This window comes from Portunus trituberculatus, chromosome 33 (genome assembly GCF_017591435.1).
Source record: "Portunus trituberculatus isolate SZX2019 chromosome 33, ASM1759143v1, whole genome shotgun sequence".
Taxonomy (NCBI): domain Eukaryota; kingdom Metazoa; phylum Arthropoda; class Malacostraca; order Decapoda; family Portunidae; genus Portunus; species Portunus trituberculatus.
In genome coordinates, this window is record NC_059287.1 from 11018185 (window position 1) to 11042695 (window position 24511).

Consider the following 24511-nt stretch of genomic DNA (forward strand, 5'->3'; position numbering starts at 1 on the left):
ACCGCGAGATAGATGTGCACAATATGAAAAGATGATAATTCAGTGCCATACATACACTTTGTACACATCCACATGTTTAAAGCTATACCCAAACACCGTAAGTAGAAAAAAAAAAAAAAAAACTGTTATCTATATGTAATTTGGAGAATAAATAAGTATATGAATAAATGAATGAGAGAAGGACAGGGAAGCGAGGTACAGGAGTGATGTGAGTACTAATAAAGATACAGTGAGGTGGAGGCGTAGTACACTCACTGGTTGGTGAGTCAGAGTATCATCTCACTGTCTCATTACTTCCACCTCGTCGATCATAGACATGACTCATTCAGACGTTCATCTCTAGTATCAACAGTGTGTGTGTGTGTGTGTGTGTGTGGTGGGAGGGTTCGTTTAGGTCACAGACTTATCTCCCTTATAACCTCTTTGTTCTATTCCATATTCTTTCTAACAATCTTTTTCTCTTCAAATTTCAATTTTTTTTTTTTTTTTTTTGCGTCGTTTCAAGGAACTAGTATTTTTGTCACTACACCCACTTGCAAGTAGTTGTCCATTTATATTTTTTATGGAATTTCCATATTTTTCTTCGGTCTTGTGTATGGTTTTGCACACTGCATCCTTTGGATTATGCTTTCTGTAAATCTGTCTGCCTGTTCTTATAACATCTTCCCTTTTAACATACTACTGTACTTTGCTGTGGCCTCAGTGTGTGTGTGTGTGTGTGTGTGTGTGTGTGTTATCCTTCACATGGTACATAATATTTCATTCTGGGCGTGTACAGTTACACATACATGTACATATGGTTTTAATTTTGTCACAGCAGGGAAATAACAAAAACATGAGAAGTAAAACAACAAAAACAAAGCTCCTTTTATTTTATAGTGACCAAAGTCTTTAAAATGCAACAAGTATAAAATGGAACACACAGATGATTGGACAGTATTATAAAAATGATGCATAATGACACAACAGGAATGATGAGGACACATCCAACACATTCACTTAGCACATTCTTACTGAATCTCCTTCATTATGATTTCCAACAAGTTTTTAGAGGACAACATACCTCAGAACTCAAATGTCTCCTCTAACTTTCATACAAAATAAGTTTGAGCATTGACAGAATCTGATTACATGGAACATTTTCATGGAGAGAACTCAGTATGTATGAAATATGCAGAAATGACCATGACTGAGTGTGCATGCATGGTATTTAACACTAGTTTCATCAGCCACAACTGTCAATGAGTCAGTAATTGACCGCTAACACTCACTGGTGACTACCATGTCAACTCTATCCTCCCACACTACATGGCACCCTCTCACTGTACAAAGAATCTACCCTCTCATTCTACACAGCACCCTATGAGCTAAGTCACTCTGGGTCACTCTTTTTGCTGAAATGGTGGGTCACTTTACATCTCAAAACAATCTATACATGAAATTAATACATATCATCGCTCTCATCAACAGTCTGCCCAAGTAATATTTTCAAGGATTTCTACAGTAATATGTAGTTAGTTGGTCATGTGGTACAGTTATTTGTCTGGTTGTCTTTGATAAAGTCTATGGTGTGAGTGGTCTCAGAATTTGCATTAAGTTTTCTGTAGCTATTTGTTATGATAATTATGTCTTTTTTTTTTTTTTGCAGGGGGGAGGGGGGACAATTTTCACAAGAGTATAAATATTGCTTGGGAAGTTTGTTTAGGATGATATTTTCAGTAATGTCTGTATCATCAGTATCCATAATGTTCAACTTTCTGGGGCTTGACCACACACACACACACACACACACACACACACACATGGGCTAATATTCCCTAACTACAGGATAGCCAAGACAAGGCATCTGTGCATACATTCACAAACACACTCTCACAAGTTGGCCTCTGTGCCTCTCGAGGGAGGGACAGATCTTCAGCATTTCACACTGCACAAGTCAGCTGTGCAATCACACAGAATAACAAACTGCTGCAGCTGGTAATATGTATATGGATAATCTTGTTCAACAATGAATATGTGATGTGCTAAGTTCCACAATATACATAGCCTCTACAGACACCATCCACAAATATCAACTTGCTATTTTAATATGGATAATTTCCTCTTAATACATTACATATAATATTGTTACTATGTGTGTTTTTGCATTGTGTCTCAGTACTGCACGGGTTTAGTGTGCAAAGTTTAAAGCTCATGAGACACTGTAGCTAACAAGATAAAATTCAAGAGCATAAATATTTCTATGATAGATACATGTACATGCTTACAGGATACATCACTTTACTGGACACTGGTAATATTAAAGGAGCAATACTTTCTTAGAATGCCTGCATTCATGCTGATGTTTTAATATGTAGGAACATTTGCAATGATAACTTATGCCCATTCCTCAAGCATGATAACCTACACTTTTCTTCCTCGATAATAATACAAGAACCATGCATCCATACATTCATTTCTGCACAATCTCAGAAGTATAGGGTGATGGCTATGGCAGCCCTAGACTGACACAAATGCCAAGTAGAGGCTATATTCCAATAAATAAACAATAAAAGCTATATCCTCTATCTATTGATGGATTGCTTTTATGTCTTGATACAAAAGAAGAGTGAAGCAGCAGTGCACCACAGTGGTCACTGGCCTGCTGCCTCCTGGAGGATGGCAAAGGTTTGGTCCATGAATTGCCACATGGCATGACTACATGCATCATATGCATATTCAACTGTCCATGCAGCACACAACACGCTACGGCTACCACTGGAGAGTACAAGGTACATACATACTAGTGCTCAAAGTATCATGTATACACTCAACATTGACATTTATACCCATATATCATCTTGCATTATTCATCTACAAGAAACTAACTCAAAAGTTTACATTATTAATGTGACACAAGAGCACTGTATATTTTGTAGCAGCAGGAATAAAATCTTCTTTAAAATTCATAATCAGTAGTACAATGTGACTTTGCATTAAGTGTGAACATAGTTATCATAAAACTCATTCCCAATTGATTAGGTAAAGGATTCCAAGTATATATGTTGATTTACAGGACAAAGTTTGCAGTTTAGGCCCTGTCTTGGTGTTTGCATTGGCATGCCACACTGTATCAGTGTTGTGTGTTATCCGAGTAATATTTTGAGGAGTTTTATACATTACTTCAATAATAATTCAAAGGATCAGATCAATATCATTGTGAGTCAGTGCAAAGACAAGACTGGAGCCAGGACAGAGTGTGGTAGTGGATAGGAATCTTCAGAATTGTATAATCAGAGAACCAAACAAACTGAAAAGACACTCTTGAACATCTGCAATGGACTTGGTTGGTCCAGTGTGAGGCCAGTCTTGCCTTCACACCTGACAAGCTCCTGTTAAAAATAATTTTCCTTGTATAAAGATAACATTAAAGGAGAGCATCTGATGTGGCATGGGTGGTTCATAACTAAATCTTCCTTGAAAACCTGGGAGTGTCTTTCAGAACAAATGGCCTCATAAACCAACATATATGTATAGAAGAAGTCAAGGAGCACAATACCTTCTTCATTATAAACAAAATATACCTCTGTAGATGAGAAGCAAGCAGGTGTTACTTGATATGCATAGAAGCTTCTGAGATTCATCATATATCAAAGCATACTATGAGATTTATTGAATAAACTAGTATTTTTTCAGGTTTATTTCAATGTAAAAATGTAAATGAGTATTCAATTATCACAGATATATGAACAGTATATTCATAAAAAACTCTGAAATGTATTGCTACTAATTTGCTGAATATTAAAAAATGTTACTATAAATAATGGCAATACCTGAAAAGAAACATATGTACAAACTTTTCAAAGAATCAAATCTAATTGATGAAATTAGAATATTAAAACTTTGTGTATTTAGGATAACCTAAAAATGTGACACAATTCAGTTGATGCACACATCACATGAGACCGGTGCACCCGAGCGTTGCTACACACCACTGTTGGTCCACTGCAGGAGACACCAGGCACCAAAAAGAAGTCTTCTATTTTCAAAAACACGTGAATATGAAAATAACCAGAAAATCTGTTGCTCTGCCAGCCTGTGGCACGACCAAGGAGCCCCTGTCAATATTGTGCGCTTAATGACAATGAAGATGAGTAAAGAGAATATGATTATGCATGTAATTATGAAATATTAATATGCGTCAAAAACAAAAGAAAATAAGAGAACCAAAATATCACACTAACAGTAATATATCGTCAAACCCATTTCATCCACACTTATTAAAAGATAATTTTTTAGACAAATGTTCTCATGATGCAGAGTAGCCTCAGTGTAATGGCTGAAGGGCCAATCTACTCTGCTACCACATTCTGCTGTTAGGTCTATAGTTAGAATCCAGTACACCTTCATATTCATACTTTGATGCAACAACTTGAAAGATCAGAGATGTTGTAAGTCTTTTGAGATGCTGTAAGAGTACTAATGGTGTCTTGCAATCTAGTTACTACCTTTCTCAGCTAAAACACATACACATGCAAAGAAATACTCACAGAATGAGAGAGAGAAAAAAAAATCTGGATGAAAAGGGTTTTGTATTTTCTTTTTTATAATTTCAGAATAAATATTAACTTTGAAGCACTAAAATTACTACGACTGCACTAACATTAATGAATAGTTAACAAGGGAGAAGAAACAAATCACAAAAAGTTCATATACAAAATGGTTTGAAGAAAGTAATAAAGTAACAACATGAAAGTCCATATTGTTCTTTCCTTCATCATCACATAAACTCGTTCCTGTCAAGAGGAATAATTATCTTTACTGCATTCGTAATTCTATAAGATAACATTCACAACGCTTTAACTACTGATATACTAATGATTGACCAGCAGTTCTCTTGATTGTATGTCTTTGCATGAATAAACTATCACAGAATTATGTAGGTAACTTGCACTATTATTATTATGGATCTAGGTACTGTATCTTGATTTCAATACTAATGACAATGGGGAAAATAAACCGTATGACAGAAATTTTTCAAACTAAACTTACTCTACTTATTCAATCTATCCATAAACCAGGTTGACATGGCATATAGATAAATACAAGTTTACTTTCCCATCTTTAAAATATCTGGTAAAAAAAATACAACATTCTGAGGATGTAAATAATTTCCCCCAAGATTGTTTCAGGCAATTGTTGTCTATGAAAGGTGAATCAAATAAAGCACAACCAAATTATTATGTCCGTATAACACCTGATTGTAAACTGCTAATTTGTAAGATCAGATAAGATGGCCTACTCAAAATGTTTATATCACCATCACTCTCTTTACCTACAAGATACACTGCTAGGATAGGTAGATATGTTGACGATTTAAACTATATTGCTGTCCTTCCCACCATCATGTGTTACAAAACAGCCATTAAAGCCCATAATAAGACCTTTTCTACTTCCATGTCAGATCTCTAAGCTCTTGAGTAATATTGCTTTAATATAGTTTTCTTCAGTATACATATATAACCTTTTAACATTCATCTTTAATATATCGTATTCTAATTCATCTTCAGATCCTCCATACTTCCAAACCTCCACACAACTGCTTATAATCTCATCACTCACGATTCACGTACAAACTATCACTCATCTATCTTTCTTAACTATACTTAAAATCTAAGGATAAAATAAAATAGATGAGTAAAATAAAATACATGTCTTCACTTTCAAAATAGATATACGCAGGTCACTCTACCAATAATGAACAATAAAACAATTAATATGACGCAAGAAGAGACTACACAGAACTGTAAACAATGAAGAGATGTTATCATGTACTGGTACTTTGAGCAGATCACTTCAGAACAGGAGAGAAGCTGAGAATAAGCCATGAATGATACAGAGATGTAGTGTAATATTCAGCCATGATCATACATCAGCAGCAGACATCGCATCCATGTGCTCCTGGAGGATCTGTGCAAAGGTGCGCTTGTGGGCGGAGGTTCGGACGGATGCAATGGCCCGGAATAAAGCATCTGCACAGAGATCATCAGGCAAGCGAGTCAAAAACTGTGCAGCGGTAGCTGTGCATTCCTGGTGAGTCAATACTTCCTCGTACAGCTTCAGAATTCCTGCAAAGGTAAATGGCAATCAGAATTCTCTCTAGGAAGTTCATGCATTCAAATTCCACTAGACAACTTGTCAATATGACAGAAATTTATCGTATGGTTTTAAAATTGATACACAGGTGAACTGCAACTATTCAAGAGCTTATGACACATTCTTATTTAACTTCTTAATTCTCTTTCAAATTCTTACATAAAAATTTCTGTAAGGATAATTAAGAGATTTATAAATCACAATGAAAACCAATCTGATAAGCATTTGCCATGGGCAACAGGAAAATTAAGTGTATCAGCAGCTTATAAAATACAGTACTTGTATCAAGCAAGCAAGAGGCAAATAGAGATCTAAGAATGAGTTCCATCCTTAAAGAAAAATATAAATAGTAAATTGAAAACCTATAAATCATAAATACCATTAATTTAAAATCTTTCCTGTTTAAAAAATTTTCTTAATAGTTTTGAGGGAACTTTAAAGATTTCTTAAATAAAAATAATTAATTAGACAAGGAATAAAAGTGCTTCATTTATATCTTTGTAAATTCACATATCAAGTACATGTACATAATTAAGAAGTCAAGATTTACCTGTACAATAGGAAAGAACTGAGAAGAGAGAAGCAACTCACCAATGGCTGCTCTGAGCAAAAACTCTTCTCCATCTCTCAAGTAAACATCCCATATCCTGACGGCGGCATCGAGGGGAAGAGGCCGAGAGAACACTGTCAGCAGCCAATCAAGGACATACAGGTCAGGTGTCACTCTGATGTTTTGTAGGTGAGTGGCAAGTGAAGGCAGGTTGGCAGCTAGTAATGCCTCAAAAGTCTGGTAATAAGCACACATCTGAAAGTAAAGCAAAGTTAATATAAGTACTCAGGAGTGTGGTGGAGTTGGAGGTAGCTGTAAGGAAACTGGCAGAGAGAGAGCAGAGAGAGAGAGAGAGAGAGAGAGAGAGAGAGAGAGAGAGAGAGAGAGAGAGAGAGAGAGAGAGAGAGAGAGAGAGAGAGAGAGAGAGAGAGAGAGAGAGAGAGAGAGAGAGTGTTAGTTTAGGGAAGAGTATCAGCAAAGAGGTGATATATGTCTGCAAAAAAGTGTGAGAGAAAATGAGGATGTTAAATTAAATGATGATAAGGTTAAGTACATACAAATATTTTATATCTTCAGTGCTTCCTCATTCACAAAATATATGATGTCAAAAATGTTAAGGAAGTGTGTGGATGTTATTATTAAGATAACTTCATTTTTGCCTTTTTACTGAGTCCAGTTCTAATGTTTCAAAATTAAAGGTGGGAATCACATGGGTCTCATTATGACTACTAATCTTCATGGAGAATTTCAGACTACTGCATTAGAAGAAAATAACAAACTTGCACTCCTCCTTACCATTGGCTGATTGACTCTGAAGAAAGCCATGTGTGCTGGTCTGTTGAGGAGGTTTGAGAAGCTGATGAAGGCGTTTTCCTCATTCATGTTCAGCAGGAGAGTGGCCGCCAAGAAAGACATGCCCTGCACATACCCAACATCAGGACGGTAGCAAGCATAAGCTCCCAGGATATTGTGAAGGGGGTCGTGATAAGGTCCTCCCTGCAACACAAAGTAACAGTGAGACACAATTAATTAACAAAACCACATCCAAGGAACTAAGGAATGTGAAATAGAGCATAAGAAAAAGGAAAGGAGCAAGAATCCACCAGGCCTGCACATGGCAGTTCCTGAGATGAAACTGTCAAGAGAACTTTTTAGGATTGTATCTGAAGAGCTAACTGGATAATATGAGATAGAAAGAAATGTTAGAAGGAATTTCTTAACATAATTACATCCAATGTCCTCCAAGGCTGAAACTGTCTGAGAATTTCTTAACTTAACTAACTGAATGACATGAGATAGAAGGGAATGTAGGAGGGAATTTCTTAACCTAACCAGCAAAACAAATATATGGTAACATTACAAGAGAGTCGCTTAACTAAGTGACATGTATCCTAAGTCTACTAATTTATAACATCAACAAAAGGGAACTCATTTTGTACCTTCTGGAATATGCAGAGATGAGGAAAGGTGCGAGACACGTCAAGACGGATGAGGTCAATGGTTGCCTCCTGGTCACCCGAGTCGCTAGTCATGTCTTCCTGGCTGGCCATGCTGCCACACTCACTCAGACTCACCAGCTTCTCAACAGACCTGACACAAAGAGTACACAGTAGTAAATCACCTTGCCATGACACTTTCCAAACTCTACTTGGCCACATTTTTTTTTTTTTATGTAATAGGGGAAATTTGGCCAAGAGCAACAAAAATTATTAAACAAAAAGACCCACTTAGATATGAGTCCCCACTTACATCAAAGAGAGAGTTAGCCAAAAGAATGGGATGAATATCTTGAAATCTCCTCCTTCAATGAGTATGTACGTACATCAGTATAACAAGAGCACGAACATTAAAATATGAACCACTAAAGACATGACAATTAGATGATTGTATATTAATAGATATCAGATATATGCAAATATGTATAAATATTCCTGAGTTTCCAATAATATTAATACTAATAACTATGAGTCAACTACAGTATATTTATTTGGCAAGTAATATATGCTGCATGCTAAAATATTCTGATTGCTTATCAGTTAATCTTTTTCTTTTTATTATGGCAATCATTACATTCTGCTTAGTGTTTCAAGACATCTATCCCATTCTTTTGGCTAACTCTCTTGGCCTTGTTTGGGGACTGGCAACTGAGTGGGCCTTTTTGTTTAATTGTATTTGTTGCTATTGGCCAGTTCCCCTTTATGACATAATAATGATAATAATAATAATAATGAGAGAGAGAGAGAGAGAGAGAGAGAGAGAGAGAGAGAGAGAGAGAGAGAGAGAGAGAGAGAGAGAGAGAGAGAGAGAGAGAGAGAGAGAGAGAGAGAGAGAGAGAGAGAGAGAGAGAGAGAGTCATTCACCCATCACCCACCTCTGCACCATGATGTTGTAGAGCTGAGGGGTGATGTTGAGGTCGTTGCCAATAGCCAGCTCCCACACACGGCCCCTCACGCAGGAGGGAAGCCCTTGCCACCACAGCTCCCGACACTTCTTGTGGGTACGCCTGCCAGGGATGGAAAGTGACGTGAGAGGCATGTCTTGTGATTAATCTTGATTTGATGTGCTTTTTGAAAACGGATAGAAATGAGATGTGACATGAGAGGGATGTCTTGTGATGTGCCTTTTGATAACCCTTAACTGACAAGGATGAGAAGTGATACAGGAAGGATGATTAGGATGCTTCTCTTTTATGCATGGTGGAAAGTAGAAAATTAATATTCCTTAAGAAGAAATATGAGAGGTTTATCTTTTAAACCCTTCAGTACCAAGACACATTTCCATAGTCTTTATGTTTACTATTTGGTGATTTTATACAGCTTCTGAAACTTGAAGACTTTAGCCATTCATTTTTTGACTCCCATAAACTCTTAATAGCAATGTAAATAAAATGGTCTAATCGTACACATATCTCAAGGTAAAAATGTGTCCCAGTATTGAATGGGGTAATGGAAAAATAGAAAATTGATGAATCTTGACTGATAATTAGAAACACAATGGTAGGAGAACTGAGGTGATGCTGACAGGTCTACACATTATAACCATCTGAATATGGAAAAAAAGGTATGAAGTAATGTGGAAGTATGTTTATGTATGAGGCAAAATGGAAAATGAATAATGCTTGACTGATAATAAGAAGTACATCAGTAGGAGACTCATGAATGAACACTGACCGTCTCTCTATCCATCTGAATGTGGACGTGCAGACGCAAGCAAAGATGAAGTGATGGATGGACTGCACTAAAGATGACTGCTATCCTTTTTTATATTCTAATCATAGGAATACAAATTTACATGGTTTAAAAAAATGGACTGCATAAAAGACAAGTTCTATTATTTCTTATACTGTAGAAGGATGAAATTTAAGAAAATATACACAGGTGAAGAAATGGAAGGATTACATAAAAGGTGGCTTCTATAATTCATACCGTAATTATCATGATGCAAGCTAACAAGACTTACATGGTATCCCACTTAGGTAATATTTCAGTGTTCCATGTGGCCACGGCTATTGCAAGTTGCTCTTCTTGCCGTTGAAGGTTTGCCTGTGCCTTCTTCCTCTCCTTGGCCTCTCTCAACTCTGGAAATAAGCAATGCAGACACCCACTACTCACAAAACAATACCTAATGCATTACAAACTGACTCTCGGATACATTCTCACATTTCAGCATCTTATCTTGATTTTTGACAACTCTTAGCAAGATACAGTGGAGATTATTGTAATTCTTGACAGTATTTTACATGATTCTCTTGATAATTTAATACTGTTTCTATATAGTGAAGTGGGATAAGAAGCATATCACTTTCTCTCCAATATACCACAGCTTTTTTTCTGCATTTTTCTGTACCAGTGCTTTTACCTGGGATCTGTGCTCTATTCAAGTACTTTTTAGACAAGTGTTATTGTACAAACCAGGCAGATCAAGAACATCAGGAAGGAGAAGGTATATATTATGAGTGCATTAAGAAATAAGGTATATATTATGAGGGTATCAAGGAAGGAAAAGGTATGTATTATGAGGGCACCAAAGAAGGACAAGGTATGTATTATGAGAGCATAAAAAAAGAAGAAGGTAATGTATTATGAGAGCATCAAAGAAGGAAAAGGTATGTATTATGAGGGCATCAAAAAAGGAGAAGGTATATAATATGAGCATCAAGGAAGGACAAGGTATACATAGTGAGCATCTCCTTACCTTTCTTCTTGGCAGCTGAGACCATCCTCTGGTACTCCTGCTTGTGTTTGAGCTGCTCCCCGGCAGTCTTGGCTGGGAGGGTGTTGGGTCTATTCTCCATGATGAGCCCAACACTGCCTGCCTCCAGGTCACAGTTACGGACCTGCAAGTGTGAGGCAAGTAAGGGGACGGTGTGGTTTAGGTCACAGGCTGCATGTAGAATAAAAGTAAACAGAAAATAAAAACTATGAGGAGAGGAGAAGAATAGGAAAAGGAGTATAAAGGGGTAACAGAAGGAAAAGAGAAGAAAAATGTGTGTGTAAAAAGGGAGAACATTTGAAGCAAGGGGAGATGAAAAGAACATATGAGGAGGAGAGGTACAAGGGAAGGATTGACAAAAGTTATGATTCAATGTTTCTTGGGGGGGGGATGCAGACCAAGGAAAGATGTACCAAATAGGACTCAAAAGATTAATTAAGCTTAAGAAACCATAAAAGTCATAAGGCTCAGGTTAAATCAAAGCTTACTGACATGTATCTTGAATCTTCAGAATTTTCTACCATCTGGCTAAGACTTCAATGTCACTCTCTAACTAAATTCATCTGTGCTGTATACCTCTCACCTAATTCCTCTGACTATGTAAAATTCTTTGACTATTTGACTTCCAAGGTGGAGCACATCTTATCTCACTTTCCTTTTGCTGAGATCTCCATTTTAGGGGATTTCAATGTTCACCACCAGCTTTGGCTTTCATCTTCTTTCACTGACCAACCTGGTGAACAAACCTTCAACTTTGCTATCCTTCATGACCTAGAGCAGCTAGTGAAGTTCCCTACCCGTATTCCTGACCGCCTTGGAGACACGCCCAACATTCTTGATCTTTTCCTAACCTCCAACCCTTCTGCTTACTCTGTTAAACTTTCCTCTCCGTTGGGCTCCTCCGACCACAATCTAATTTCCGTTACCAGTTCTATCACTCCAGTGCAGCCTCAGGACCCGCCTAAGCGGAGGTGCTTCTGGCATTTTAACTCTGCTAAGTGGGAGGAACTAAGGCAGTACTATTCTGATTTCCTTGGGATGATTATTGTTTTCATGTCAGAGATCCTTCTCTTTGTGCCGAGCGCATAACAGAGGTGATTATCTCTGGCATGGAGCTATACATTCCTCATACTTTCTCTAACCCTAAAGCTAAAAAGCCTTGGTTTAACTCTGCTTGTTCTCGTGCTGTCAATGATAGAGAGGCGGCTCACAAACGGTTCCGTAGCCATCCAACTGCTGAAACTCATGCCCTATATATTTCTGCCCGTAATCATGCCAAATCTATTCTCCAACTTACTAAAAACTCTTTCATCAATAGAAAATGTCAAAGTCTTTCCAATTCTAACTCCTCTCGAGATTTCTGGCATCTAGCCAATAATATCTCTAACAACTTTACTTCTTCGTCTTTCCCTCCTTTACTTCATCCAGATGGCTCTACAGCTGTCTCTTCTTTTCTAAAGCTGAACTCTTCGCTCAAACCTTTGCTACCAACTCAACTTTGGATGATTCTGGGCATATTCCTCCTACTCCTCCACCCTCTGACTACTTCATCCCTAAAATTAAAATTCTTTATAAAGACGTTTTCCTGGCCCTCTCTGGCCTTGATTCTCGGAAGGCTTACGGTCCGGATGGAGTCCCTCCTGTTGTTCTCAAAACTGTGCTTCCGAACTCGCTCACTGCCTGGTCAAACTCTTTCATCTGTGTCTCTACTTCTATTTATCCTTCTTGCTGGAAGTTTGCTCACATTCAACCTGTCCCTAAAAAGGTGACCACTCCAATCCTTCTAACTACCGCCCTATAGCTTTGATTTCCTGCCTTTCTAAAGCCTTTGAGTCTATCCTTAATAGGAAGATAATGAGGCATCTATCAGCTCACAACCTTCTCTCTGATTGCCAGTATGGTTTCCGTAAAGGCAGATCTACTGGTGATCTTCTTACTTTCCTAACTGAATCTTGGTCATCCTCTTTAGGGACTTCGGTGAAACCTTTGCTGTCGGCCTTGACATATCGAAAGCCTTCGATAGAGTCTGGCACAAATCTTTAATTTCTAAACTACCCTCCTACGGATTCTATCCTTCTCTCTGTACCTTCATCTCCAGTTTCCTTTCCGATCGTTCTATTGCTGCTGTAGTAGACGGTCACTGTTCTTCCCTAAAACTATCAACAGTGGTGTTCCACAGGGTTCTGTCCTATCACCCACTCTCTTTCTATTATTCATCAATGATCTCCTAAATCTGACTCAATGCCCTATCCACTCCTATGCTGATGATACCACCCTGCATTATTCAACAGCGTTCAACAGACGCCCAACCCAACAACAATTAAATGACTCAAGGCGAGATGCTATAGGACGCCTAACTTCTGATCTTTCACTTGTTTCTGATTGGGGCAGAGAAAACCTGGTTTTGTTCAATGCCTCAAAACTCAATTTCTACAACTATCTACTCGACATAACCTTCCAGACAACTATCCTCTCTTCTTCAATAACACTCAACTTCCCTCTCCTCTACATTAAACACACTCGGTCTATCCTTCACTAAAAATCTAAACTGGAAATTTCACATCTCTACTCTTGCTAAATCAGCTTCCAAGAAGTTAGGTGTCCTATGGCGTCTTCGTCCATTTTCTCTCCCTCCCAGCTGCTTGCTCTGTACAAGGGCCTTATCCGCCCGTGTATGGAGTATGGCTCTCATGTCTGGGGGATCCACACACAGCTTTACTAAACAAGGTGGAATCTAAAGCTTTTCGTCTTATCAACTCTTCTCCTCTAACTGACTGTCTTGATTCTTTAAGTCACCGCCGCAATGTTGCATCTTTATCTGTCTTCTACCGCTGTTTTCATGCTGTCTGCTCTTCTGAACTTGCTAACTGCATGCCTTCCCCTCCTGCGGCCTCGCTGCACAAGACTCTCTACTTCTTCTCATCCCTATTCTGTCCATCTTCCTAATGCAAGAGTTAACCAGTATCTTCACTCCTTCATTCCCTACACTGGTAAACTCTGGAACTCTCTACCTGTGTCTGTATTTCCACCTGCCTATGACTTAAACTCTTTCAAAAGAGGAGTGTCAAGACACCTCTTACGTTAACTGGACCCTCCTTTTAGATTTTTTTGTTTTTTCTCTTTTTACTTTTCTCTTGACAGGGCCTGGCAACCAGCGGGATTTTTTTTTTCCAACACTTTGTTTGCCCTTGGCCAGTGCCCTTGTAATGTAAAAAAAAAAAAAAAAAAAAAAAAATGTAGTATGTGGTGATATAATATACAACATTCTACAAGCACAGATGAAATACCAACAGACAGCTTGCTTAACATACAGGATGTGGTATTGTCTCTATCTGTGTGTGTGATAAGGTTTATCATCAGAGGGACAGGATGGGCAGAGGACTAATACCTTCCCCTCATTAATGGATACTTATAATGCTAAGGTGGTCTTTGTGCTGATGGTGCTACTTAAAACTTGGAAACAAAGACACAAATTAAAAAGAATACAAGATGTCAGTTTATCAATAAATGAATAAATAGTAGTTGTAGTAATTAAAGAGGAAGAAGAAGAAGAAGAAGAAGAAGAAGAAGAAGAAGAAGAAGAAGAAGAAGAAGAAGAAGAAGAAGTAATAACTAGTAGTAGTAGTAGTAGTAGTAAAAAGAACAACGAAAAAACAGCAACAACAACAACAATGACAACAGCAACAATAATAATAATAATAATAATAATAATAATAATAATAATAATAATAATAATAATACCAGTAATAATAATAATAATAATAAAAATAATGTATAGACACTCACACAAGTTGGAGGAGGAGGTGGAAAGAAACACTTAAACCTTAAACCTGTGTTTCTTTCCACCTCCTCCTCCAATAATAATAATAATATAATAATAATAATATAATAATAATAATATTAATAATAATAATAATAATAATAATAATAATAATAATAATAATAATAATAATAATAATAATAATAATAATAATAACAGAAAACAACAGCAGCTATACCAGGAAGAAAAAAAAAAAAAACAAGAATATGAACAGTTCACAGTACCATTTTAAGAAAGAACAAAGAAAGAAAAAAATAGCATAAAACAAAACCCACGTAATTATTCCTGTCAAAGAAAAGTAAATAAATAAAAATAAAAAAAAATAAATAAATATATAAGCTTTCTCCACTAACAATAACAACAAATAAATAAATGAATAAATAAAAATACAACGAACGGTGCACTAGAAAAAGAAAAGAAAAAGAAAAATAGAAAAAAGAAAGGAAGAAGAAATGGCCTTACCTGTACCTCGGGGGAGCGGGAAAGGCGCGTGCTGGGGCGGGAAAAGATCCTCCAGCCGGTAGAAACCACAGGGGAGGAAGGCACGGGGGAGGAGGATGTGGAGGAGGCGCCGTCACTCCCGCCGCCGCCATCCTTGTGACGCCACGAGAAGAGGTTTCTGCCAACAAAAGAGAAGGGTTTTAGTACAGTTTTCTCTTTTTCACTTGTTTGGATGTGATATGACGTGGTTTGAGTAAGTTTTGATTAAATAGAGATAAAGTGTTGAGAAATGAGACGTGCGTTGTGTTTATAAAGTGTAGGTAAGAGTTGTTTCAATTAAATCAAAAGTGTTTAGAAATGAGAATCTGATATAGGCTACCTTGTTTCAATTTTTTTTTTTTTTATATACCATGTGGGCTTTTCGCGGGAATTTATGAGCTAAAGGGGGATCTTATTAATACATAATATTGACAAAAGTTATATATCTACCACCTCTTTAAATATAACAAAACAGTTCCACATCACTCGTTTTGATTCCCCTCTGACAAAAGTTCTATTTCATCGGTTTATTTTCGAAAATAAAAATCTATATTTCATCTGTTTCCATCTGAAAAGAAATTATTGAAATCTCTGAAACGCTTTGCTCTCTCTCTCTCTCTCTCTCTCTGTACATATTTCCAAAAGGCTACAGAAATGAATAGTTAGGTTCCCATAGTGATTCATTTTCCCCCACTGGTGAAGCAGAATCGTTCTCAAGCTTATTTAATCTCCCCACAATGGCTTCCTCGAGTCCTCTCCCTTAATACAAACGCAAACTCTCTTCACTCAATAAATCTTACTATATTTCCTACGCCAGTAAATTTCACATGGTGTTATTCTATACGGTATTTCTGGAAAGCGATTGATTAGGGAAAACGGGCTAAACAAACGAGAAAAAAAAAATAGACCTTTTATGCAAGAGGGAAAAACTGGCAAAGGTCAATAAAAACCTATTACAACAAAAAGATGAGATGCCAGTCGCCGAAGAGTCGGGAAAGTTTAAAAAAAAAAAAAAAAAAAGGATAAATGTCTTGATATCTCCTCAAATGAGTTCAGGTTTTAAGTAAATGGAAAAACAGAAGCAGATAAATAAGAGAGCAATAAGAAACGTTTAATAAAGGTTTAGGTGCATGAAAATGATATACCAGGCAATAAAGTATAAATATATTGTATTATGATTCTTATGACAGCAAATATGTAAACCTAGATTATAATATCAAACAGTAAAGAAAAAGTGATAAGAAAGATTAGGCAAGAGTAACAAGCACACGTGAAGGTTTAGGAATTATAAGGAGTGTCTGCAAGTTTGCTAAGCGGGACTAAAGAGTTAAAGACGTGCTTGTGGTCTCTCTCTCTCTCTCTCTCTCTCTCTCTCTCTCTCTCTCTGTGTGTGTGTGTGTGTGTGTGTGTGTGTGTGTGTGTGTGTGTGTGTGTGTGTGTGTGTGTGTGTGTGTGTGTGTGTGTGTGTGTATGCATCCTTTACGCTGGTGTTATGCACAGACATAACCACCATAACATAACCTTCACACTTTCTTTCACGGTCTTGCATTGAGAGAGAGAGAGAGAGAGAGAGAGAGAGAGAGAGAGAGAGAGAGAGAGAGAGAGAGAGAGAGAGAGAGAGAGAGAGTGCAGGATATCCTATTTATTCATGATGACGCGCTAAGTTTCTCTCCCGACGCTTGCAGTATTAGGTAATGGCATCGGGCTAGCATTTCCTCTCCGAGTTCGCTTCCCTTCACTAGTCTTGTAGTTGTGGGTCTGCAAATTTCGCCTTTACAACGGGACCAGCCACGTTTTCTTTCTTCCCTTCGTTTCCTTTCTCTCGGACACTCTTCTAAACCACACGAGAAAATAAAATAAAATAAAATAAACAAATAAATAATGAAAATATAGAACCTCATGGGATGTTTTTTTCCTTTGCTTTTTTTCCTTTCCTTTTTACTTTGGTGTCCTTATATTTAGGAAGTTACAAGATTTCACTACGCTTTATATCAATATCTGCAAGACCAAAGGCTTTAAAGTAATGGAGTTTCTCATTCGCTATAAATTACTGTCTGTTTGCTATATTCTAATGAACAATGGAAGAGAGAGAGAGAGAGAGAGAGAGAGAGAGAGAGAGAGAGAGAGAGAGAGAGAGAGAGAGAGAGAGAGAGAGAGAGAGAGAATAACGAACGAGAATGAAAAAAAAAACATGACGAGAAAAAAAGAAGGAAAAAGATGACAAAAAAGGTAAGGGGAGGAAAAAGATGAAAGAAAGAAAGTGAGAGAAGTAAAGAGAAAAAGTGAGAATTAGAGGGAAAAAGTGAAAAATACGGAAAGGTGAATGGAAAATGAAAAGTGAAGAGGGGAGAGCGAAGTGAAAGGAGAAGGGAGGAGGAGGGTAATAAATACGACAACAGGACAATTTTCCTTAAAGGTGACTGGAGGAGGTGGTGGCGGTACAACACGGCTTTGATATTCCTTGCTGCTTACATTTATTTTCCCACTTCCAACACTCTCTAGTTTATCACAGTGCTCCATTATCGTTTATTTTACCATTTTTCTCCTATTTTATTTTCCATTTTCACCACTTTCCTCATTTATCACAGTGCCCCATGAAAAATGTTTGTTTTCCGTTTTCTTTGTTTTTTGCTTTCATTTCGTGAACATAATAACATTCGTTCCGACACTTTTTCTTTGTCATTCCTCTAATTTCACGTGTTTGTTTTTAATTTCCTCGTCTCGTTTCCTGTATAAGTCAATCACCATCCTTATATCACACGTCTGTTTCTCATTTCCTCCTAGTTTTGTCGAAATACATAGCTACTCTTGTCCAACCAATTGTCTTATATCACGCTTTGTTTTCGATTTTCCATTTCCTTTTATTTTTTCTTTACTTCAGCAATAGTACATCAAGACTCATTAATTTGAAACTTTCTCTTATCATCTCTTGTCATTGGTTCCGTAAAAAACACGCGTTTGTACTTCATTTCCTCCTACTCAACTCTTCTTCCTCATATGTTGCTCGTTAGTTTGTATTTTCATTTATTTATTTTTCCTGGAGGTATTTACTGTTATAAGTTCCAAGTTATTATTTTTTTCCCATTGCATCGATGTTCCCAATAAAAATGGTTCATCTTACACCTGAGGAAGAAAATTACAAAGAAATGATAAAGAAAAAGGAAAGGAAGAGCAGAGGCAGATGAAATGTTGTTAAAAGCTTCAAAAAAAGAGAGAGAGAGAGAGAGAGAGAGAGAGAGAGAGAGAGAGAGAGAGAGAGAGAGAGAGAGAGACAGCACGTAGCGGCTTGGTCGGTGTAGCGGTTAGCGGACAAAGGATGCGTTATGTCAGCGGGTCTGCAGCGGGCACGGGAGGGGCGGGAAGGAAGTAGGAAGTGATCAAGGCACTGTTATAGGTCACCGTGGCGTAGCAGAAGGGTGGAGGGAAGGCTGGTCACGTCTCAGGAAGTATATTAACTTCGCAAGGAGTATTAGTTAAGGTTTGGTTCGGTTAAATTAGGAGAAATTATATTGCAGGCTATATTACGAAAGAGACAGGATTAAATTATGGTTAGTGAAGTTTCGTTAATTTAGAAAGAGGATATTTTTGGTTGGATTAGTAGATCGGCGAAGTTATATAAGTGAATTTTAGCAGAGAAGAGATTGAGCTGTGTTAAAGTAGCACAGAGTAGTGAAGTTAGGTTAGTTGTATATATCTAGACAAATATGTAGAGTAGAGTGGCAGGGAAACACGAGCTATATTCCTCTGAATTAGCTCGTGTTTTCCTACCACTCGCTCTACACATGAGTTACATTGGACTAACAGGTAGGGCAGGTTAAATTTGATAAGTTAGCACGGAGATGGTTGCGGTAAGTAAAATGTGAGTTAGATGGGTTAGATTATACATAGAAAACTAAATCATCAACTTAAGGCGTGTTCTAACGTGCAAATTTGAGGTAGAGTTTCCGACTCAAAATCGATACCTAGCGACTAGAGAAACCAGTCCCAAAAGTCCAACATGTTGGTCTTGTTAGTCGATTTGCGACCTTATTTACGTCGTGACGTCACGGAGTAAACTTTGCAAATGTGGTTTCCAGGTGTAGAGAAGATGTTAGAGTTGGTGAGGGGAAAAGAATACACCTTAATATAAGACACCAGAAATTAATTGTACAGTAAAATAAATGCTTGCGCAAACCGTCGTTTGACAAAACAGCTGCCACTCTCCAAGAAGTGTTTCCCTCAATGCAGGGTGTTGTTAGTGAGAACTGAAGATTTATCAGGATTTAAGTTGATCGCAATGGTGCATAGTCAACTTAGGATTAACAATTTTCTTATGAGAAAGGTAGACTAATTTAGAGTGTGGTAGACACTCCTTTCTTTCCTTCTACTTAGCCAGGGACGTATTCACAGGCATTTTCTTATCTGCTGACTCTTCCAGTACGCCAAAAGGAGAGCAACCACAGCTTCAGCATCGTCACTGGGGGAGGACATCTTCAACTTGGCGCCAAAGCGCCAACTAGTCGATACTTTCCAGTCGCTACGTGTGACACTTTCCGACTTGAAGGGATGAGTCGGAAACTCTACTGACGTAATATTTCAGTCGCAAATTGGCACGTGTGAACCTGCCTTTATCGACACGAAACTCGCACGAGTTTAAAGATTACTCAAACTTTAAACATTACTCAAAGCACATCAACAGAAAAATCTTCTTTCTTTCATTCCTGCTTCATATTTTTCTTCTTTCTTATTCTCAGTGTTTCTTGGGTTACCACACGCATGTCAAATGAAAGGGCGGAAGGAATGCGTAAGGTAAATTAAGCATGCTACGTGAACAATCTTGAGAGAGAGAGGCAGTGAATAGTAGTAAATGGCGCATTGTGAAGAGCAGAATGGCTGGAGGTAGCTTCCGTGGTTTGGAAACACACACACACACACTACTATCTCTCTCTCTCTCTCTCTCTCTCTCTCTCTCTCTCTCTCTCTCTCTCTCTCTACTTACCGCGGGAAACTTTACTGAAGCGTTTGTTAAATTTTCACGTGTGTGTGTGTGTGTGTGTGTGTGTGTGTGTGTGTGTGTGTGTATTAATATTACGTCATTCACACTCAGCTGTTTTTCTTCCTGTTACATGACACTACTACTACTACTACTCAAAACATGCTTCTAAAGAGCCCAACTGTCTTTCAACACAGACTAAGAATAAAGAGAAATATACGTAGCAACCCTCTCCTCCCATCTCTTCAGCACTCCCTCCCTCCCACTCACATAACCCCAAAAGCAAGCGAGGTGTGGCAGTGGTGGTGGTTGATTGTAGTAGTAGTAGTAGTAGTAGTAGTAGTAGTAGTAGTAGTAGTAGTAGTAGTAGTAGTAGTAGTAGTAGTAGCAGCAGTAGTAGTAGTAGTAGTAGTAGTAGTAGTAGTAGTAGTAGTAGTAGAAGAAGAAGAAGAAGAAGAAGAAGAAGAAGAAGAAGAAGAAGAAGAAGAAGAAGAAGAAGAAGAAGAAGAAGAAGAAGAAGAAAAGAAAAGAAGAAGGCTATATTATCACCCCTTGCTACTTAAAAATAGCATGAGAGAGAGAGAGAGAGAGAGAGAGAGAGAGAGAAGGACACCACACTGCATGTTTTTCCGCCTTTAAATTGTATAAAAGCTCTCTGATCTAAAATTAAACATGTGATGTGTTTTGAAAGTCTCGCAAGGACCAGAGAGAGAGAGAGAGAGAGAGAGAGAGAGAGAGAGAGAGAGAGAGAGAGAGAGAGAGGGCAATGAGTAAATAATGAGCGCGGTGGGTGCATCCTCAGGCTCAGTGGCTAGTCAAGGTCATCCTGTGGCAAGCGGACTATAGGACGGCCCCCTGAAGAGACGGCCGCACCCATGGGGGGGACAATGGGGTGGCGCGTCAGGTCAAGTAGGTAAGTAGTAGTGATGAAAAGGCAGCTGTAGAGAGAGGTCACGCTCTGTCTCTTCAAGGGGCCGTGACTATAGACACCTCACTCCTTCATACGAATCTCGCTAAGCTCAAGATGGGATTCCCTGTGTAGCTTATGATAAGCGTTTGGAAATCCCTTTACGACGATTTACTATGACAACTGAGATCACTAGTCCAGTTTTCAATATATTTTTCGTTCTAACTATAGTAATACAAAACTATTAAACACTACCACAAAGATAATAATAAAGAAACACTAGATTATGTTAAATATCACGACCGAAATGAAAAACGGGAAGTAAAAATAAGGGATAGGAATCATTTGCATTATTAAGAGGAATCTAATACTAATATGAAACAGAAGAGATCAAAGGGAGGAAAGAAAATTGAGTAAGCGTTTAATAATCTATTCAGCGCTAAATGGAGCGAAACGAGAGAGAGAGAGAGAGAGAGAGAGAGAGAGAGAGAGAGAGAGAGAGAGAGAGAGGCTAAATTTGTCTTAATAGCATCGTTCTCACTATCACTGCTATCACCAGTTCAAACAAATGCCAGTAAGTAAACAAACACACACAGAGAGAGAGAGAGAGAGAGAGAGAGAGAGAGAGAGAGAGAGAGAGAGAGAGAGAGAGAGAGAGAGAGAGAGAGAGAATAAAGGAAACCAAATTCAAGCACCAAATCACCTTATAAATAACAAAATAACGAAAAAAAAGAAAGTAAGAAAGTAAATACGAACGGAAAGGAGAAAAAAATGAGGGCAAGAACTTTAAAGAGGAGAAAACAAGGAGAGAGAGAGAGAGAGAGAGAGAGAGAGAGAGAGAGAGAGAGAGAGAGTCTGTTATTTCCTGCACCGAGAGAGCTAACTTTCAGCAGACACGGACAAAATTTAGTTGAGCTACCCTTTAAAAAGACAACATTTCAAAATCCTGTCAGAACGCGGAACTGAGCGAGGAAAAATAACGCTCTCTCTCTCTCTCTCTCTCTCTCTCTAAAAAAAAAAAAAAAAAAAAAAAAAACTAATGCTATATGAAATTACACGAACTCAATGCTTCTTCTTCTCCTTCTTCTTCTTCTTCTTCTTCTTCTTCTTCTTCTTCTTCCTCCTCCTCTCCCATCACGAAGCACGCTAAGTTAATAAACACTTCATTCCTGAGAGAGAGAGAGAGAGAGAGAGAGAGAGAGAGAGAGAGAGAGAGAGAGAGAGCATTGCGTAGTAGGTAAGCTTTCGCAATGTCGCCTTCGTTTATTTTAGCACACCCACATGAAGTCACGTGACCCAGTGGTGCCCCTCTACTGACTACACACACACACACACACACACACACACACACACACACACACACACACACACACATTTTCCTACTTAATAATTTTCCTTCTCACTTTTTTCCTTTCTCTCTCTCTCTCTGGTTTTTCCCTTTTATATCCTTTCAATATCCAAACCTTTTCTATCTCTCATCTTATTTTCTCACAATGTTATGTTTCCTACTCTTCCTCCTGTTCCTCCTACTTCTCTTTTCCTTCTTCCTTTTCTTTATACCACCCTAATGCATCTATCTACCTTTTCTCCGTTCCCTTTCTATCTCATTTTCTTCTTATGTCCTTTATTTCTACTCTTTGTCCTCCTCCTCCTCCTCCTTTTATGTTACTTTTGTTGTATCTTCCCTTTTTACACTCTCCCTTAATTTCCATACAATATCTTACACCACCACCACTCCCGCCGTCACCACCACCACCACCACCACCATCACTTCCTCTTCAATATGTCAGTCTCCCAACGTGACATTCTGAGGACAAACGCGCGGGCTGGTATTCCCCCTGGCGACGACCTCAGGAAGTGTGCCATTAAGAGAGAGAGAGAGAGAGAGAGAGAGAGAGAGAGAGAGAGAGAGAGAGAGAATAAACATTCGCATTCATACATAACAAGCTCCTACACACACACACACACACACACACACACAAAGACAATAATAACTTTAGGACACATCTCAATAGGAGGAGGAGGAGGAGGAGGAGGCATTGTGAAAAAGAGGACATATTTTATGGAGGGAAGGAATGAGGGTATCTATGGAAGGAGGAGGAGGAGGAGGAGGAGGAGGAGGAGGAGGAGGAGGAGGAGGAGGAGGAGGAGGAGGAGGAGGAGGAGGAGGATGGGAAGAAGTGCATTCAAAATCAGTGAAGGGAAGAGGAAGGGGTGGGAAGTGGAGTGAAGGGAGAGAGAGAGAGAGAGAGAGAGAGAGAGAGAGAGAGAGAGAGAGAGAGAGAGAGAGAGAGAGAGAGAGAGAGAGAGAGAGAGAGAGAGAGAGAGAGGAGAGGAGAGAGGAGGAGGAGGAGGAGGAGGAGGAGGAGGAGGAGGAGGAGGAGGAGGAGGAGGAGGAGGAGGAGATAAGCCGAAGTGCAGGATGTCTGAGAAAGCAAGGAAAAGATTAAGGAGGAAGGAAGATTGAGAATAAGAAAGAAAGAAAGAAAGAAAATGAAAGACAAATAATGCAAATGAAGTATAAGCAAGGTAAATGAACTGAGAGAGAGAGAGAGAGAGAGAGAGAGAGAGAGAGAGAGAGAGAGAGAGAGAGAGAGAGAGAGAGAGAGAGAGAGAGAGGAGAGAAAGAAGGAAGAGAGAGAAGGAAGGATGGAGGGAGAGAGGGAGAGGAGAGAACCCTTAAGATCGATGCCTCAGCCAGTGACACTAAACTCTCTCTCTCTCTCTCTCTCTCTCTCTCTCTCTCTCTCTCTCTCTCCTATTAATACTTGTAATGTTATTGCTACTACTTCTACCTTACTACAACTACTAATACTCCTACTATTACTACTACTATTATTACTACTACTACTAATATTCCTACTACTACTACCACTACTACCACCACCACTACTACTACCACTACTACTAAAGTCCTTACACAAAAAAAAAAAAAAAAAAAAAAGTGACAAAAGAATGTGACAAAAAGGAGGCTTATGAAATTAACATGAGAAATCAAAGGCTCGTATAGACAGATTATTAAATGGTAGTGTGTGTGTGTGTGTGTGTGTGTGTGTGTGTGTGTGTGTGTGTGTGTGTGTGTGTGTGTGTGTGTGTGTGACTATTAACCTTGGCTAGTGCAAGTTTAATGTGATATCTCCATTCCTCCTCCTCCTCCTCCTCCTCCTCCTCCTCCTATCTATCTATATCACATGTCATATCTCTATTCCTCCTCCTCATTCTATTCTATTTCTATTCCTCTTCCTACTCCTATTTCTTTCCTATTCCTCCTCCTCCTCCTACTCATCTATCCTTCCTCCTTTTCCTCTATCCAAATTCCCACCTCTATTCCTCCTCCTCCTCCTATTCCTACCTTTATTGCTCCTTCACCTCTACTCTTCTTCCTACTTCAATCCCTATTCCTCCTTCTCTATCCTTCGTATCTCTATTCCTTCT

The 24511-nt window shown here is 38.5% G+C and overlaps 1 protein-coding gene across 2 annotated transcripts in view; it reads right to left on the bottom strand.

The window, feature by feature from the left end:
• Window positions 1-855: 855 nt before the first annotated feature.
• The window catches only part of LOC123512351 (TBC1 domain family member 14-like), a 56600-nt gene continuing 32944 nt past the window's right edge, over window positions 856-24511 (bottom strand). The window contains exons 2-9 of one of the 2 annotated variants that reach the window (XM_045268706.1): window positions 15186-15336; window positions 10880-11021; window positions 10145-10262; window positions 9057-9188; window positions 8125-8275; window positions 7481-7681; window positions 6727-6940; window positions 856-6107 (exon numbers count right to left, since the gene is read on the bottom strand). In XM_045268706.1, coding sequence (XP_045124641.1) covers window positions 5905-6107; window positions 6727-6940; window positions 7481-7681; window positions 8125-8275; window positions 9057-9188; window positions 10145-10262; window positions 10880-11021; window positions 15186-15336 — 1312 coding nt within the window. In that variant the 3' untranslated portion in view covers window positions 856-5904. Of the gene's footprint in view, window positions 6108-6726; window positions 6941-7480; window positions 7682-8124; window positions 8276-9056; window positions 9189-10144; window positions 10263-10879; window positions 11022-15179; window positions 15337-24511 lie in introns of both variants that reach the window. The other variant, XM_045268705.1, reaches the window with a different exon arrangement.